Genomic DNA, 16,861 nt, shown 5'->3' on the forward strand with positions numbered 1-16,861 from the left:
CTTTTCTTTGAATACATTTTGATATTTTTGAACCTATTGACATTTAATATATACTGTATCTTGATAGTTATTTATTTGCTCTAGGGTAAAAAATTTTGATTTTTTCAATCAGAGTCACCATTATTGTGACCAATCAGCAAATGTAGCCAACTGGATTCAAAATGTTTAATGCAAATGAAAAATTAAATTCAATAAAAATCTACTACTAAATTACTTCCACACTAAATGAGCACATGAATTATATTTAATCATTTTCTATGCACCAATTTAACAAAACCACAATATTTACCAACATACAATTGTACTTTTTACAATTCACAATTATTTATTTATTTATTTATTTTTTTATTTTTTTTGAGTGATAATGCAAAGGAATTGTTGAATAGGAGTTTTGAATAAGTTCCTTAAAACAGTTTAAACTGATCGACAGTTTAAAACTCAATGAACTGCAACAAAATCATTTTCTTACTATGTACTTTTTGTCTCTAAATATCCTTAAAAAAAGATACAATTACTTGAGAAACAATGTTATGTAAGATATTAAGATATTGGTTTAAACAAAAAAATAAAAATAAAATAAATGCCAAAAAATAAACCTAAAGAAAAGAATAAAGTTTATTTTTCTTACCCCATTGGTATTTTTTTAAGCATAAACTTCACTACATTTGTTTGATTTCTCAAAAAAAAATAAAAAAAATAAAAATCTTCTCATTTTCATAGTCAAGTAAATATATTGTATCTTGTTTAAAGGATGTTTAAATATTTTTACTGAAAAAAGACTGAAAAAATTATATATATATATATATATATATATATATATATATATATATATATATATATATATATATTTTTTTTTTTTTTTTTTTTTTTTTTTTGCAGTGACTTACCATTTCTAAAGCCATTCTTGTAGTTTGGCTTCCTCCAGAATGTGTTCATGTTAATCAAACCACAATTGGCCTCTACGTTTGGTGCATTATTCGAAAAACAGAGGTGATGCACCATGTGTATTTTACCTGGTGTATTTTCTGTCGTTCTTTCAAATATTCACTAACGCATTGTCATGTATATTTGGTCAGACAAACGAAGACTAGCTTGATTACGCAAAACCCGATGCAGCTCCATTACAACTGCACATGTTAATGTAATGAGTGTAAATATATAGTAATTATTCATTATATCGCCCAGCCCTAGAGAACATGATAGAAAAGTTATTTTGTTTATTTTTTATTTATTTATTATTTTGTCATAGCATAAAAAAAAACTTTTTTCTTTCAACACCACAGGGATTCTGTACGATATGAACAAGATATCTACATTGAGATGCAGGATATCCTGGCCTCATTTATGCCATTGTCCCAGCTACATTGGACTGGATCACACTCAAGAGGATCCAAGACAAACATTCATCCTGGCACCTGGCTACTGAACACAGCCGGGGCCCTCTGATGGGACCAAAGACAGTCTGTGTACTAGACGTTTACTCCCTTGTGGAAGATAAGGATTGTATTATGCTCTTCAGACAGTAGGGAGGATTTATTACACTTTGTCCTCCATCTAAATGCTAAAACAGAGCTAAAGGAGAGTCCTTGAAAGAAGCAAGTGTCTGTTTGCCTTTAGTATTGTTCCCCAGGTTTGGCAGTCTGGATCTTGTGACATGGGCTCAGTTGATCCAGACAGAGTGGCCTTTGTATTGCTGCTGTGTAACTTTAACTCGTCACATATTACGAATGCAATTTGTTTATAGAGGTCAAGCAGCACAAAGGAGTAAACTAAAACTTTTACTTCTACTGACTATTATTCTGAATATACAAGGTGGAAAATTCCAGTGCAGGTTAAGAAAGAGAGTTAAATTAGTAAGGGAAAGAGATTAGAATGACAGCTGATAAGACATACTGTAGAGAGATACTGTAGTGTGTGCATTTACAAGAGGGAATACAAGAAATAGCGTAAAAAAAAAAAATCGCAATTATTCTTGCTTCTTTATTTTCCCCCCATTCTGTTAAGGTGTTTTATTTTATTTGTAAACTTGGTACTTTTTTGTACTGGTTGACTACATTTTATACACAATTAATCTAATTGCATCATTGCTATATATTGCTAAAGCAATATGATAAACGATACCAATGTTCAATTAACATATACTTAAAATTGCTTACATTTTGATTTTACCAAGGGTACGAGGTGTTCTTAGGCATGACGTGAAGGGTGTCGTCGTCATTTAACAATCAACTAATCCAATCAAAATTCAGAGTTGGAACTGTCTTTAATAATATTATAATGTATAATTTTCATTTTCTGTAGCTAAGCTGTAAAAGCTTGAATGTACAGTTCTTGTCATGCCAATAAAGCACACTAAATTGAAATAGAAATGAACTGAAAAGAAGCTTGAAAAGAAAGAGATATCACAAAAGCACACATGCAAAGGGAAGTGTTATGAGTTAATGGGATAGTTCACCCAAAAAAAATGTTTAAAAAAAAATTATGTCATCATTTACTCACCTTCATGTTGTTCCAAAACCCGTGTGACTTTCTTTCTTCCATGGAACACAAAAGCAGATGTTAGGCAGCCCCAGTCACCATTCACTTTCATTGTATGTAAAAAAGATGCAATGAAAGTAAATGGTAACTAACATTCTATTGCTTACATCTCCTTACGCGTTCCAAAGAAGAAATACAGTCATCCGGGTTTGGAACAAGATGAGGGTGTAAATAAAGAAGATTTTGGTTTTTGGGTGAAATCCCTTTAACATCAGTGGGTGGGACAGAGGGGCAGAGAGACCAACCACTGAAAGAGCGAAAGCGGTGGTGCTGGCCGAGCTCAGGAACGCCAGGACTGACACTGATGCCTCGGATACGGGCAGCGTACTCTGCACACCACCAGGAAGATGAGGAGAAGGAGGAAGAGGTGAAGAGGTAGGATGGACCAAGGCAGGAAGTAAAGGAGGAGGGTGAAGAGGAGGATGGGAAGGTGGAGTTGATGATGGGACGGGTGTTCCTCATGCAGGAAAAACATGAGGAAATGGAAGAGGGAAAAAAGGAAAAATTAATATATATGTTGATGCTTTTTTAGCATTGACGATATGCAGTATATTTCTCTATATTTATGTTTTTTCAACTTCAACAAAACAGCCATAATAAACAATTAGATTAAAAAAAGATACAGAAAATACAAATAGATCTAGTTATAAACAAGGCATTTTTTCCACAATGTTTTTCGCTAAATAAACACAATGAAGAATTATATTTAATACTTTTCACATATGCACCAATATAACAAGACAATCTGCAATATTTACCTACATATATTCAGTGTTGAGTGTAATCGGATAACAAAGTAATTAGTTACTGTAATCTAAAAACTTTTAGGCACAAAAGTAGTGTAACTCATTACATTTTAAATTCTTGTAATCAGATTACAGTTACTAACTTTCAATGAAAGTAATTACTTCTAAGTACTTCACATTACTTGGGTTACAAATATAAAAAAAAAATTATGTGTAATACAATTAAAATGTGAAATCATATGCTCATATGTACGTCTGTTTGCATTTCTGTGACAGCTGAAGGGCGTGCGACAGTGAACAAGGAGAAAATAGTATTTTGAATTTGTTGAGTGGAAAAAGAAAAATAAACTGTGTGACAAGTGTTTAAGAAAATACCTTAAAAGTAAAGTAATTAGTAATGTGATTACATTTTCAATTAAGTAAAAAGTTATCTGATTATTATTTTAAAGAAGTACTTAGTAATTTGTAGTGGATTACTTTTTTAGTAACTTTATATTACTAAAAACATTTTAATACTGAGTTTTGAATTGAATCACTGAAAACAGTTTGAGGTGATCTAGAAAAATTAATCGAACTTACCAACTCTACTAGTATACAACTTAATTACAGTTTAAAATCTGTTTAACATCTGTCTCTTAACGCTTAAGGAAGGACCCTGAAACTAATCTAATGTCACAGTCTTTTAGAAAATTACTGGCCACATAAATGCACCTTTACATTACAATATTTAGGACGTTGCTTAATTTTATGTCACCATCAAAATCACTGCGAATATATTGAATATATCACCCAGCCCTAGCAAGTGATACATGCTCGCCTTAATTTCAGTTGGAAAGATAAACAGACCCTATCTCTGGCGGCACGTTGTGCATGGTAAATCCAGACAAAGTACTTCCCTAATTCCAGATAGTGATGGGTCTGACAACCAAAGCAAAGTGTTAGATACAGAGAGCTCTTCAATCATGTGACAACAGCAAGGACTCACGGAAAGGTTACAGAAAAAAGAGCAGCTTACACCCTTTAGCTGTCCTTTCCGTTATAATAACACTTATCTATGCTGAGTCAGCAACCCTACTCCAGCTGCTGGGTTGAAAAAACAAAACAGAAAGGTTTGGTCATGAGAGCCTTATCTAAGTAGTTTTATCTCAGGTTTAATATTCTCTTCCTGATGTTGTGAATCTAGGGGTTGATTTAGCCAAGACAGCCCCTCTTGTCATGTTTGATTGGGAAAAAAGAGGCCACATCAGAGAACAGTGCTCTTGTAGACTAACAGAGAGAGGAAATTACTTCATACAGTAACTCTGCGACACCAGTGATTAGATAATACCACTAGGGGGAAACAGTGAGCTCAGAGCCACTAGGGATGGGCGATACAACTTATTTTCTTTTCGATCTGATACCAAGTACTTTTAGGCCAGTATTGCCGATATCGATACCAATACCGATACCTCTACCTCTAATGAATTGAATTTTTACGAATTCTTTGGATACAATTAGTAACTTAAATGATTACTTCAATATTTTATATATTTATAGGCCTAAGAAGAAATTACAAAATTATTAGGCTGCTTTGTTTACCCTTTAAAAATGAGTAAGTATAAGCCACATATAAAACCACAAAATTAACCATAGATATTGTTATATGGTTACTATTACTAAAACCAAGCTACAATATGGATACTACAGTAATGCTGTAGTAAAACATTATTAATTGTATCAAAACCTTGGTTACTGCCAAAAAGAAAAGAAAAGAAAAAAACATGGTTACTATAGTAATGTTTACTAGTCATGGTTAATACAATATTACTATAGTAAATCCATGGGTAGTTTTCATAAGGGTACCATTTGTTAATGAGGATAACAGATTATCAATGTTTTAACAACTCTGAATTTAAATAAGCCTGTAAAAATTGTCAAGCAGGCCCATTTTAATACATGTCACGTCTAGATTTGTCATTTCTTAGTGTCAGTAACTCCAGATGCTGTTTTTCTGTCATTACCTCAAGAAAACACTGCTCCCTCTTTGAACTAGCGCTATGACTGAAAGGGTGAGTGCTGTCTGTGACTGTTAGTGTATTTCAGCATTTCTGCATGTCAAGATGAGCGGAAGAAAAAATAGTTCTGGCACCATGCAACAATTTGCTAATATAATTCTTTTTTTCCACTTCAAAGCTTATGAGATGCATTAATACTCATGTAATCTAAATAATAAGATTTAGTAGTTAAAAAAAGAAAGCTTCAGAATCAATATTTTTAGGTGAGGATCGATATTCTTGATACCACATCAGTATCGGAAGTATCAATACTTTAGTATCGATCCACTCATCCCTGAATCAGTCATAGACAAATAACAGGATGTTATTTATGTTTTTGGCAGATACTTTCTTAATAAAGCTTAGATGAAATTCCATATATGGTGTTTACAACATTTTTGGTTGTAAAATTCATTGGCATTATGTGATGTACTTTGCAGTAATAATATCTGTAATTTAAACTCAACATTGAAAAAAATAAAACTAAAGAAATAAAGTTCTAGTGAGTTAAGCCTGTGACAAACAAGCTTGGGTCAACAATGAACTTTAACGCGCTGATATTATGCTCAAAACATAACAAGGAAAAGATGTAAGCTTCCAGGAAAATCTTTCCAAACATACGAGCTGAACAGATAATGTTAACCAAAAAAAAAAAAAAAAAAAGCTGTATGCTGCTGTAAAACAGCCCTCAGTTGTTTGGGCACTTCTGCAGATGTAATGAACGAATGTTCAGTTTTTGCTCACCACAATGAAGCAATGCGGCCTGATATTAAGACTTGAGCCAGAAGCACTTTAGACAAAGCTTTCTTTGTGACCAAGCAGTGCTTATGTCAACACCAACGAAGAAACTCCACCAAAAAAAGGCACTGCCTTGAGCATATATAAAAAAACAAAAACACAAGTGCTGCGTCCGAATATCAATACTTCCCTACTATATACTAGTATACCAAAAACAGTATGCCAATGGAATCCTCAGTATTCATGAAGCAGGAAGCGAGGAATACCCGGATGACCTACTACTTCCGGCGAGACTCTGAAGTACGGATTGACTAGACACTTAATGATCTTATAATCACTCGGGAGCAGAGGCGACGTCACGTTCAAAATGCTGGATTTATAAGATCAGCGACGAACCACAAGTCAGACGCTCTTTTCAACTGTAAGTGATATATATCTATATATCAGCAACGTTGTTTCTTGTGCTTAAATGGTGCTTGTTTAACAAAACCAGAGTGGATTTTTTCACGGTTGTCGTTCTTACATAATATACGAGTATATAAGTGTCTGAAATGTATTCACACTACTCGCATGCATACCTAAAGAACATGCTGTTTTACTAGCAAAGAAGTGCATCCTTCATCAAATATAGTACATACTGTGACAGCAAGTTGTTTCTGACACAGGGAAGCTCTCAAATCAAGCTCAACTCGAGCACTCAAGGAAAGAAGGTGTTTTCCATTAATACATTTCTCTTCATAACTTGTTTCATTTCACAGTCTGTGTACAGTTGCCCCAAAACGTATTTGGACAAATGTGTTAATGTATTTTTATAATATAACAAAAGACTGCACTAACACATTTTAAGCAAAACATTTTACAAAAATAAGTTTATTAGGTTTAAAATAATAAAGTACATATATTTTTCAAAATTCAGATAAAGTTTTGTGACACTTCGAGGTTGTCAAACATTAGTGGAACATGTCCATAGTTAATGTGCTAAACTTCACCTGTGGTTACTCTGCTAGGACATCTGTGTGAACTTGAAGGGAATTGACTTCATATATCAACTAAAAATCACGCCAAAACCAGTTGTTTAAAAATTATTGCAAAAATATTTTTGTATCAGCAGTGACATTTAGACATTTCCAAAAGTGTCCAAATAATTTTTGGGGAAACTGTAGGGTAAAATAAATCAGGATGATGTAGCCTAGGGGTTAAAAATAATTGCTCATAACCCCAAAGGGTTGATCACTGTATCATCAAAATTATACCCTTTAGCAAGGGACTTAACCCCATGTTGCTTGGATAAAAGGGTCAACTAAATGACTAATTAGTTAGTATTTTAATGGTGATATTACCAGCTACACAGTGAGCTACAAGACCCTCCATGTCCAAATAATTTTTGGGGCAACTGTAGTGTAAAATATGTAGGGGTGATGTAGCCTTGTGGTTAGAAATCTTGGCTCGTAACCCCCATAGGGTTGATCAATGTATTGGATAAAAGCATCAACTAAATGATTAGTTAGTTAGTATTTTTAAGGTGATCTTACCAGCTACTCTGTGAGCTACCAGACCCTCCAATTTGTAGTTTGAATCTTCTGGTTCAGTCTCTTTGGGCAAAGGTGATGAGGAGGCATAGTAGCTACGCTGGCTCTCCTGTGGCTCAGGGGACTGTGAGCTGATACTGGAGGGGTAGATGTTGAGGGGTTTCATCTGTAGAACTCCAAAGGAGGATGAAGGCACTGTGGACTGGGACATGGGAGCAGGGACCTGACCATCTGCCTCAGAGGGCAATGCACCATGCTGGAATAAAGCCATGGGTCTCTGCTGGGTGATGGTAGGTTGTGGAGGCTCTGGGGCTACAGATGATATCTGCTGATAGACCAGAGGGTAAGCTGCTGGAGAGGGTCCTCCACGTTCATGGATAGCTGCGTCTGCCTGGTAGGACGGCCTTGCCTGGGTTTGAGAGAAAGATGGTTGAGTTGTGACCACACTATGTTCTCCAGATGGTGCACTGTTGGATTTGTGCACCTGGGTAAGTGCTGGGTCAAGGTCCAACATCAGCATGTTGAGGGCCTCAATAGATTGCTCAATCTCCTGCTGAGATGCCATGTGAGGAAACTCTGGTAGGCTGTTTGTTGTTTGCAGTACAGGACTGAAGTTGACCCCTTCTGTAACTGGGACTTCTGGAACACCATATTGCTGCCAAACATTTAGACCTCGCTGTACTGCATCTCTACTGCTTGTCGTGCGTGCGGGAGCTTTGGGCATGAACTTCTGCTCTGTGCTAGGGGTTGCCCCAAATGATTGTGATCGGTAGATGCTCCCGTTCTGGTTGGCGTAGCCGCTAGAGGCACCTAAGTGATCCTGGACAGAAGCGGAGCTGAGGACTTTGGGCTCATGAACACTCTTCTCCAAGTATGGAACATCTTGCCCTTTAATGACTGTCTCAGACTGATAGTACAAGTCCACCGGAGTTGCTCGGCCCTCGAAAGATGACAATGTTCCAAGACTGTCCACACTGTTGCCCTCTTGACTGTTGGGAGGGTCATCATCAAGGATGTCTGTCTCTCTGTCAATGCTGTTGTGGCCATTGACGTGGACCTGGGCGGGGACGAGGTGTAGGACTCCACCACCTCCTCCGCTGCCAGAGCTGCTCGGGTAACCTGTCCGGTGCATGGGGGCTTCCAATCCACTGAGCAACTGTTCCAGCTCTTGTTTTTCCTCTGGGCTGAGGGGCTGGGACGATGGCTGACTCACTAAGACCGGCTGCTGGATGACTTCATCTGTGCGGTCGGTCTTGATGGAAGCAGTGGAGTTACCCGAGTCACTACTTACAGATAAGGCGTGGTCAACTGGGGGTAGGGTGTGGTTTACAGCTGGTAAAGTGTGATCGACAGGGGCTGGGAGACCATTGGTTGTGACTCCTCCATCCAGAGAGTCTTTCTTCCGAACCTTAGCGTAGAGACTACCATCCAATGGACCCTGTGTGTGAATTACGTCTGTGGAAGAGAAAGATGAAATGTGTTAATACTTACAGCTATTTCAGGTATACAAAAGCAATATACCACTTCATGTCATACCTAAAAAAAAATGAATCATTGTAAAATCACTGTAAGGCAGAGTTTCAGATGCCTTGCTGCCTTTATAAAACAACTGCAAAAGAAATATCATAAGGCACCAATCTTCAACCAATAGGCCCCGTTTCCACCTGGTATTAAGATGCGTTTACAGTGATCCGATCACGTGGTCAGCCGAGACACATTCCTGTTTCCTCCTGGTTTTAACATGCATCTCAAATGATTCTGCTGCGACCACTTGTGTTCAAAAATTTGAGGGGAGGGTCTTTGATTACATGACGACATACCCAAAATGTGATGTGGTCACTTCCTCTGTCTGTTGTTTCAGAGACCTGATCACAAAATGTTTTGGTCCCCATTTCCACTGATGCATTGGTCAATTGCGGCTCTATGCAGTCAAATATGTCCATTAGAAGAAGCAACCGTTTCCTACATAACTGAGCTAATTTAATCTCTTTTGTATCCCTCTATTGTGTTTTTCACATAAAAAATCATTTAATCACAAAACAATATTTCATTCCAATTTAATTTATTTGGTAAATAGCCATGTTATATACAGGATAATGTAGAGTTAACCAGTTTTTATCTGCTTCGCATCAAGGTCCTGATCGCTCATTTGGGGTTTGACTGGTTGACTGTTCATTATCCTTTACTTAGCCTAGCTGTTTACTGTTGCTAAGCAACATAACATAACATCAGAAACTTTAGTTTTAGAACAACAATTAGGAACACATGTTTGTGTGTCATTTGAGGAAAAAGAAAACTAAGCCCTTGCTTAAAGTGGACACCATTTGACTAGTGGAGAGATATATATAAATATATTTGTATTGTTTTTTTTTTTGTTTTGTTTTTTTTTTTTACAAAAAAACTTAGTGATAGTTCACCCACAAATAAAAATTCATCATTAACAACCCTCATGTTGTTTCCACACCTGTTTAACTTTCTTTCTTCCGTGGAACTCAACGGGAGGTGGAACACAAATTGACAACCCAAGTCACCATTCACTTTAATTGTAGGAAACAAAACTGCAATGGAAGTGAATGCTGACTAAAGAAGTAATTCTGCCTGACATCCACGTTTAAATTCCACAGAAGAAATAAAGTCCCACAAGTAAATTTTTGGAAGTCAGATGAGGGATCCCCTCCCTGAAAACATGCACGTGCACTCACATATGCACACAACAGCAGCTCCACCCCTGTGCAATGAGTCAGTTTACACCTCTCATGAGAGGCACTATGCTCCCTGTCCAAAGCAGTGACTCACCAGTGGAAAAATAGCATCACAAGTTAAGGTGAAGGCATTTCCTGACTCCTTGGAATTAAGGCATCATTTCCTATACTCACACAAGCACACATGCTTCGACACATAAAACCCTGTTTTGGGGTGGCTAGAGCCGCATTCGGACAGGACCAGTTTTCCAGTATGACTCTCTTTCTTCAGTGGACCACAAAAGGAGATGTCTGGCAGAATGTTAGCCTCTCCATTCACTTTCATTACATCTTTTTGTTTTCATTCAATAAAAGTGAATGGTGATTGAGCCTAACATTCTGTCTCACATCTCCTTTTGTGTTCCAGGGAGTAAGTTGGAACATCATGGGGGTGAGTAAATGATGACAGAACTTTCATTTTTGGGTGAATTCTTCCTTTAACAATCAGGCTTTTGTGTCCCTGTGGTCATGCATTTTAATAACAGACTGTAATGGATTTTAGACCCTCCAAAACCACTAAGCCACTGTTTGACAGTTCATTCTGCAATGGCCTTTTGATATCAACAACGCATTGGAATCCTAGGGGGAAAAAATGAACCATGTTCTGTTAAGTATGTTTGGTAGACTGAGATTCAGAACCACAGACTGTGACAAAATGTTATTCATTCAGACTGAAACACTCATGCTGAGTTTCCCATGGTGTCTTAATGCAGGATCTGTCGAGCCGCAAATCTGAAAATGCAGCTATGGGGATGGAAACAGTGGCCTGGCCACAATACTCTGTGTCCTATTGCGCTGTTTCTTTGACACTCTAAAGCACTATTAGCTGAAGACGAGAAACTATAGCTCTCTGGTCTTGCATAGCAGGGCTCCAGACTAAAAAAAAATACTTAGGAGCCATTGGCTCCTAAACTGAAACATTTAGGAGCCAAATTGCTGCTTTAGCTGCCACATCACAGAATTGCTAGATTTAGATTGTTGTTCAAAAACAAGATAGAAACCTAAAGAAAACTTTAGACAGCTGATAACTCATTAATCGGGTGTTTAAAATACAGTATATACTGTATAGTTGGGTGCACAAATTTGCATTCCCCTTTTGTCTCATAAGTTTTCACACCCCTTTCAGAATTTTATACAAATATAAGTGATAAAAGATTTTTATTTTTTTATTTAGTACTGCCCTTCAGAACCTACATATAACAGGTATTTACCTGGCGTTCTAAAGATGTATTCAATAACTCACAAGATATCTGACGAAACCGCATATGAAAGCAAACATCCCGACTGTCGCCAATGGCAACTAAATTTTAAATTATTGTCGCAATCATTTATTTTTGGTCGCATTTGCGACCATTTTAGTCGCAGTCTGGAGCACTGCATAGCTAGATTTTTGACTATCGGCATAAAGTTTGCTCCACTTTGCAGCTTATTCTGGCAAAGAACTGCCCACTTAGACAGGAAGAGATTGTTTTGTAAAGCAACAAAACACAGTTCATTTTGTTTTTGCCTACCGTTTAAGGGCGAGTTCATCTGAAAAATTTACTACCATAACAATAGACCTGTGTGGGGTGTGGAAAAAATATATTCAAATATTATTCCTTCAAATACATATTTGCGTAGTGCCAGCCTATCACATTGGAACTGGCCATTTTAGCCAGCTCTTGCCAGTTTTGCATGCAATATGTAACAGACAATCCATGAATGGACTTTGGACCATGCATGGGCGTGCGTCTGAGGTCAAGACTAATGGTTCCCTAAAGCGCTTTAAAAATAGACATTCCAGGTTATCTCAAGTGACCTGGTGACCTTTAGGTTGTACATGTCTACTTGCAACAAATTAAACCATCACATTTGACCCAGTGTCAAAGCCAGCAGTGTGACCCACAGGTTGACAGCAGGGTTGGAGACAGGAGTACACAAGCTGATCATGTAAGTAAATGTCATGTTTTACAAGAGATAATGCAAAGTGAGAAAAGTAATCAGTCTAAACATCCTCCTCAAAACTTTGAAACAGACTGAAATAAAAATCATATTAATAATAATATCTAGGTTTTTAGATGTATTGACATTGTATAAGAATAAAAACTCTTCTTCTTACAGTCGGTTATAATTTAACACTAAAACCAACACTTTTCTTGACATTTTTGTTGAATACTTGAATGAATGAATGAATGCTCTGTTCTGCCATCCACAATATTGTTGCTAAATGATCTTTGCGTTTCATGGTTGATCAGTTCTGGTTGCCGTAGCCACCATGTCTGCAGCTGTTGTTTAAGTCCCTACTAATTCTGATACCACAGCAACAACAAGCATCCTACTAAACACAGTCCTTTAATATAAAAGGTAAATATATATATATATATATATATATATATATATATATACACACACACACTATAAAATACATACAGTATAAATCAAAATCAGTGTTCATTTTTAACTATTAACATCAATTTATGCATAATTTAAGCATGTAGCCTTATTTCTCATTTAAGTAAACAGTGCTTCAAGTTTTAAAGAAATTGTTTGAGAAAACAGTCAGTAAAGGGGTTCACTTTTATTTATTGTTACTATTTTGTTGAATTAATATTAACTCAAGGTTTATTAGAGTCTTAACTTTCAGGCAGCCAAATAGACCTTATCTTCACAGAGCATGTGCACAAATACACATGCAAATGTTGGAAAGCAGCCATCTGTCAGTCAGATAGCCCTCCTTACTCAGTACTTCCGATACTGTAGAAAGTCTAGTTACATTACGTTTTTGTGTTTCTACTCAGTTCCTGAGTACCAATAACTTTGACAACCCAAAATCTGTACAAACCATAGTCAGACTACTTCTAAGGATCTGACCGAACGTCAGACCTGAGCTTATTACAGTATGTTTGCTGCTTCTCAGTCATACCAGGCCTGGGTCCAGAATTCAACAGAACAGCCTGGGGGGGAATAGTCTTTTCCCCCATTCTTTACTGTTTCTCTCTCTCTCCAGAGTTTCTCGTAACAATCCCTCAGCTGTTCCAAACATCTCCCAGTGCTCCAAAATAACACACCCACCATGAGACAAGAGCAGCACCATGTATAAACCTCTCAGCAGGTTCGAACTTCAACCGTGACATCTGAACGTTCATCTCAGAAATCATGTTTTATTCGCTTCTCAAAAAACACCTCATGACTTAATACTGACATCAGAAGTCATTAGAGTCAGGCATCTTAATGTGGAATCAGACACGCCTCTTGAAAAAGAATCACCTTCTATTTCAGCACACTTTTTATCACCTGCTTGCGGACACAGATGATATCACATCAAGACCAGCTTGCATTTACCCCTAATCACCACCCGTAAAAATAGCAGGATGCAAACACATGGTAAAGTGCTGTTAAAGTTATTTAAAACTACGGTTTTGCCTCAAATTCAAGAAGAACCCCAAGAAAACTTGCCTACCTGCCTTACTGCATAGCTCTGTAAGTGTCCATGAAGAAAGTTTTGAAAAGCCTCTGTGTTTTCCTGCTCTTTTGCTCCAGCAGCTCAACATTCACAAGCGGTGGGAGTACTTTTAGAAAACTCCCTCCTCCTCCACCAACTCTAACTTGGATAGAGCCGAGCTGTAGAAGATGACAGGACTGTTGCGCTCTGTATGGATGAACACCACCCCTAGTGAAGTGGGTGTGAATTTATCCTCACCCAGCTGATTCTGGTGTCTACCAGAGTGACATCACTGGGGCTTTCTCTATCAGAGGGGCTCATTATCTTTCACTAACTCCCTGGCTCTCTTCCCAAACCAAGTGAGCTGTCGACATAGGTAGCATTTTAAGACATCAAATGCTACCAGCCTTCATGCTCATGAAGGCTGTTCCAAATGTTATAACTAACGTTGACCAAATACTTTCCTAAAGAAGGCCATCCATGATGCACTGCGAACATACAATAAACACACAATTCATTTAATACCAAAAAGTATTGATAGAAATTGTTTAATCGGATTAAAAATGGACTATTTTACAATATTATGTATTTTGATGCTTATTAAAGTATCACACTATAAGTTTACCACATGTTAACGGCAAACTCTATTGATTCAATTGTGAGTCGACTCTCCTATTTGCTTCATATGATGAGTGCTATTTGTATGATGCACTACGAGTGTTCCAAATCCGTCACTTATGAGGCTCCATTTCAGTTAGGAGGTGTCCTTAGAAGAAAGCTGCCTATGTAGGGAGTATACAGAGGGATAGAACACAAGATTTTGGAACAGGCACCCTTTATGTTTCTCTCACTCTGTCACATACACTTTTAGGAGTGACACCCGATAACACATTCACACACAAACTGACGAGTGCACTCACTGGCCTAAATTGAATAACATGCATCCATTAACACTGTAACATTCCAAAACCTAGTGAGCTGCCTTGCCATCTACTGCCTAAAAATACGATTTTTACATGACACCGAATTTCTGTTAATACAGGCATTTGGCATCTTATTCAGATTTCTAGAAACCAGAAGTTTTGCTCAATCAGATTATTACAATCAGGTCAACGCATTTACATGACACATTTATGATCACAATGTGACCAAATTCCACTTAATATAGTAATATTCATGTGCATGTCATTGTCTCTCTTCAGAGTGCTTAACATACAGCAAATGCTCAGTCAAATCTGGTAATTTCTTTAGAACAGTGTAAATGTTAAAATTAGAAACCAATAAAACAAACAAAAAAAAACGAAACTAAAAAAACTAAACTAAACAAAACAAAACGTGCTGTAAGAGTCTTGGCAAGAAAATAATCATTTCTTGGGGAGTTCTGTGGAAATAGCCCAGAAGTTAACTTGCATTGTTTTAGAAACCTTAGCTTTGGTTATTATAGTGATTCACGAGTAAGGCTTCGAGGGGGGCTTTGAGTAAAAGTGTATTTGTGTGTATGTGCATGTTTTTACAGTGTTTTCCAATAGCCAGTGGGCAAAACAGTAGGCCTATCTGATTTCACCTCACACACATTCATATTTGGTTAGTCAATGGTTGATCCATTAAAAGTACTGTAAACCATAAATAACAAATAGCACACAGAAAATGTCTCTATTACCTGACAGAAACTAAAATAGGTGTCCTGAGAAATCACTCCTGTCTCTGTTACTTGCACAAATCAATAGTTCTGAGAGTTCATACAATGCTGCTCTCTGTGCGTAGTATTCTGAGCTTTCAAGGTCATGAGATAAAACGATGAAGAACGAGAAAAAAGAAAGTTAACGAAAGACAGGAAGGACTGTACAAACTTGAATGTATATGTTTGCGCCTGTGATGGTCAGAACAGACCACCAGTGAGCAAACAGAAATCCTGACAATGTGACACGACTGATATCCATGTATGACAAACACCGCTGCTGTGAAACAACACACACAATGTGATCAGCGCTTAAACTCCTGCTTCCAAAACAACTCCTACAACGGAGTTATTCAGAATAAATGCAGTTTAGATCATTACAGATGTACAATTCACCTTAGCTCCTCTGCTTTTTCATGCTTTCACATTTCTTTTTTAATAAAAAAAGGCTATATTTGAAAATTTTAATGGCTATAAACCCTCCCTGCACATAAAAAACAGCTAAAACCAGCCTAAACTGTTCATGTACACTCACTGAGCACTTTATTAGGAACACTATGGTCCTAATAAAGTGCCTGACATGGTCTTCTGCTGTTGTAGCCCATCTGCCTCAAGGTTTGACAAGTTGTGCATTCTGAGATGCTATTCTGCTCACTACAATTGTACAGAGTGGTTATCTGAGTTACCGTAGGCCTGTGGTTCCCAAACGTTTTACAGTGGCGTACCCCTCCAAACATTCAACATCCTTTCGTGTACCCTCTCTCTAACGTATAGATAACATTCACACAAGGTATTTTGAAAATATGTATATTTAACACAATTATCTTTGTAAAACAACTCCCTTATATTAAACATGTTATATCTGTACATGTTTTGTACATTATATTAATCATATACATATTGAATAAATGGCTTACCGATTGAGATGGATATGCTAGATATGATAGAACTGCATAAATTGAAAACTCCCCCCTCATCGCTTTGCGGTACGCAAGAATAGCATTCGGTTCGGTGCCTGGAATTGCGCATCATTGGAAATCATTGTGTAAGCACTTCAGATGAGAAAGTGCTGTCACAGAGTTCACAAGTGCTTATCACCTCTTCACAGGAGCTCTATGGTAATGGGAGCCATTATAAGGTAAGTGCTGCACATTAAGTATGCATTAAAGATACTTTTGATGGCACACTTATGTATAAAGACAGAGATGAAAGAGCTGAGGAAGCCTTTTGTTATTAAAGCACAGAGAACAGAAAAGTTAACGGACATCTCCACATCCACTTCAACTCAATTCCCATAAGCAGCTAAGAATATGAGGTCACATCTTAGGCTTTTTTCTGTTTGGGTGTTTTAGTCTGAAAAGCAAAACTGATATAAACAACATTCATATGTGTTTTGAAATCTGATTGAAGTGGGATTTTAGTGCATTCAAATGCATT

General features: G+C 37.2%; 1 protein-coding gene across 8 annotated transcripts in view; it reads right to left on the reverse strand.

Moving 5' to 3' along the window:
* The window catches only part of LOC127447620 (tensin-1-like), a 363,293-nt gene that overhangs the window by 39,837 nt on the left and 306,595 nt on the right, over positions 1-16,861 (reverse strand). For all 8 annotated transcript variants that reach the window (XM_051709554.1, XM_051709553.1, XM_051709551.1 and 5 more), the window contains one exon: positions 7,588-9,039. In XM_051709554.1, coding sequence (XP_051565514.1) covers positions 7,588-9,039 — 1,452 coding nt within the window. The remainder of the gene's footprint in view (positions 1-7,587; positions 9,040-16,861) is intronic.

This window comes from Myxocyprinus asiaticus, chromosome 10, assembly GCF_019703515.2.
Source record: "Myxocyprinus asiaticus isolate MX2 ecotype Aquarium Trade chromosome 10, UBuf_Myxa_2, whole genome shotgun sequence".
Lineage (NCBI taxonomy): Eukaryota > Metazoa > Chordata > Actinopteri > Cypriniformes > Catostomidae > Myxocyprinus > Myxocyprinus asiaticus.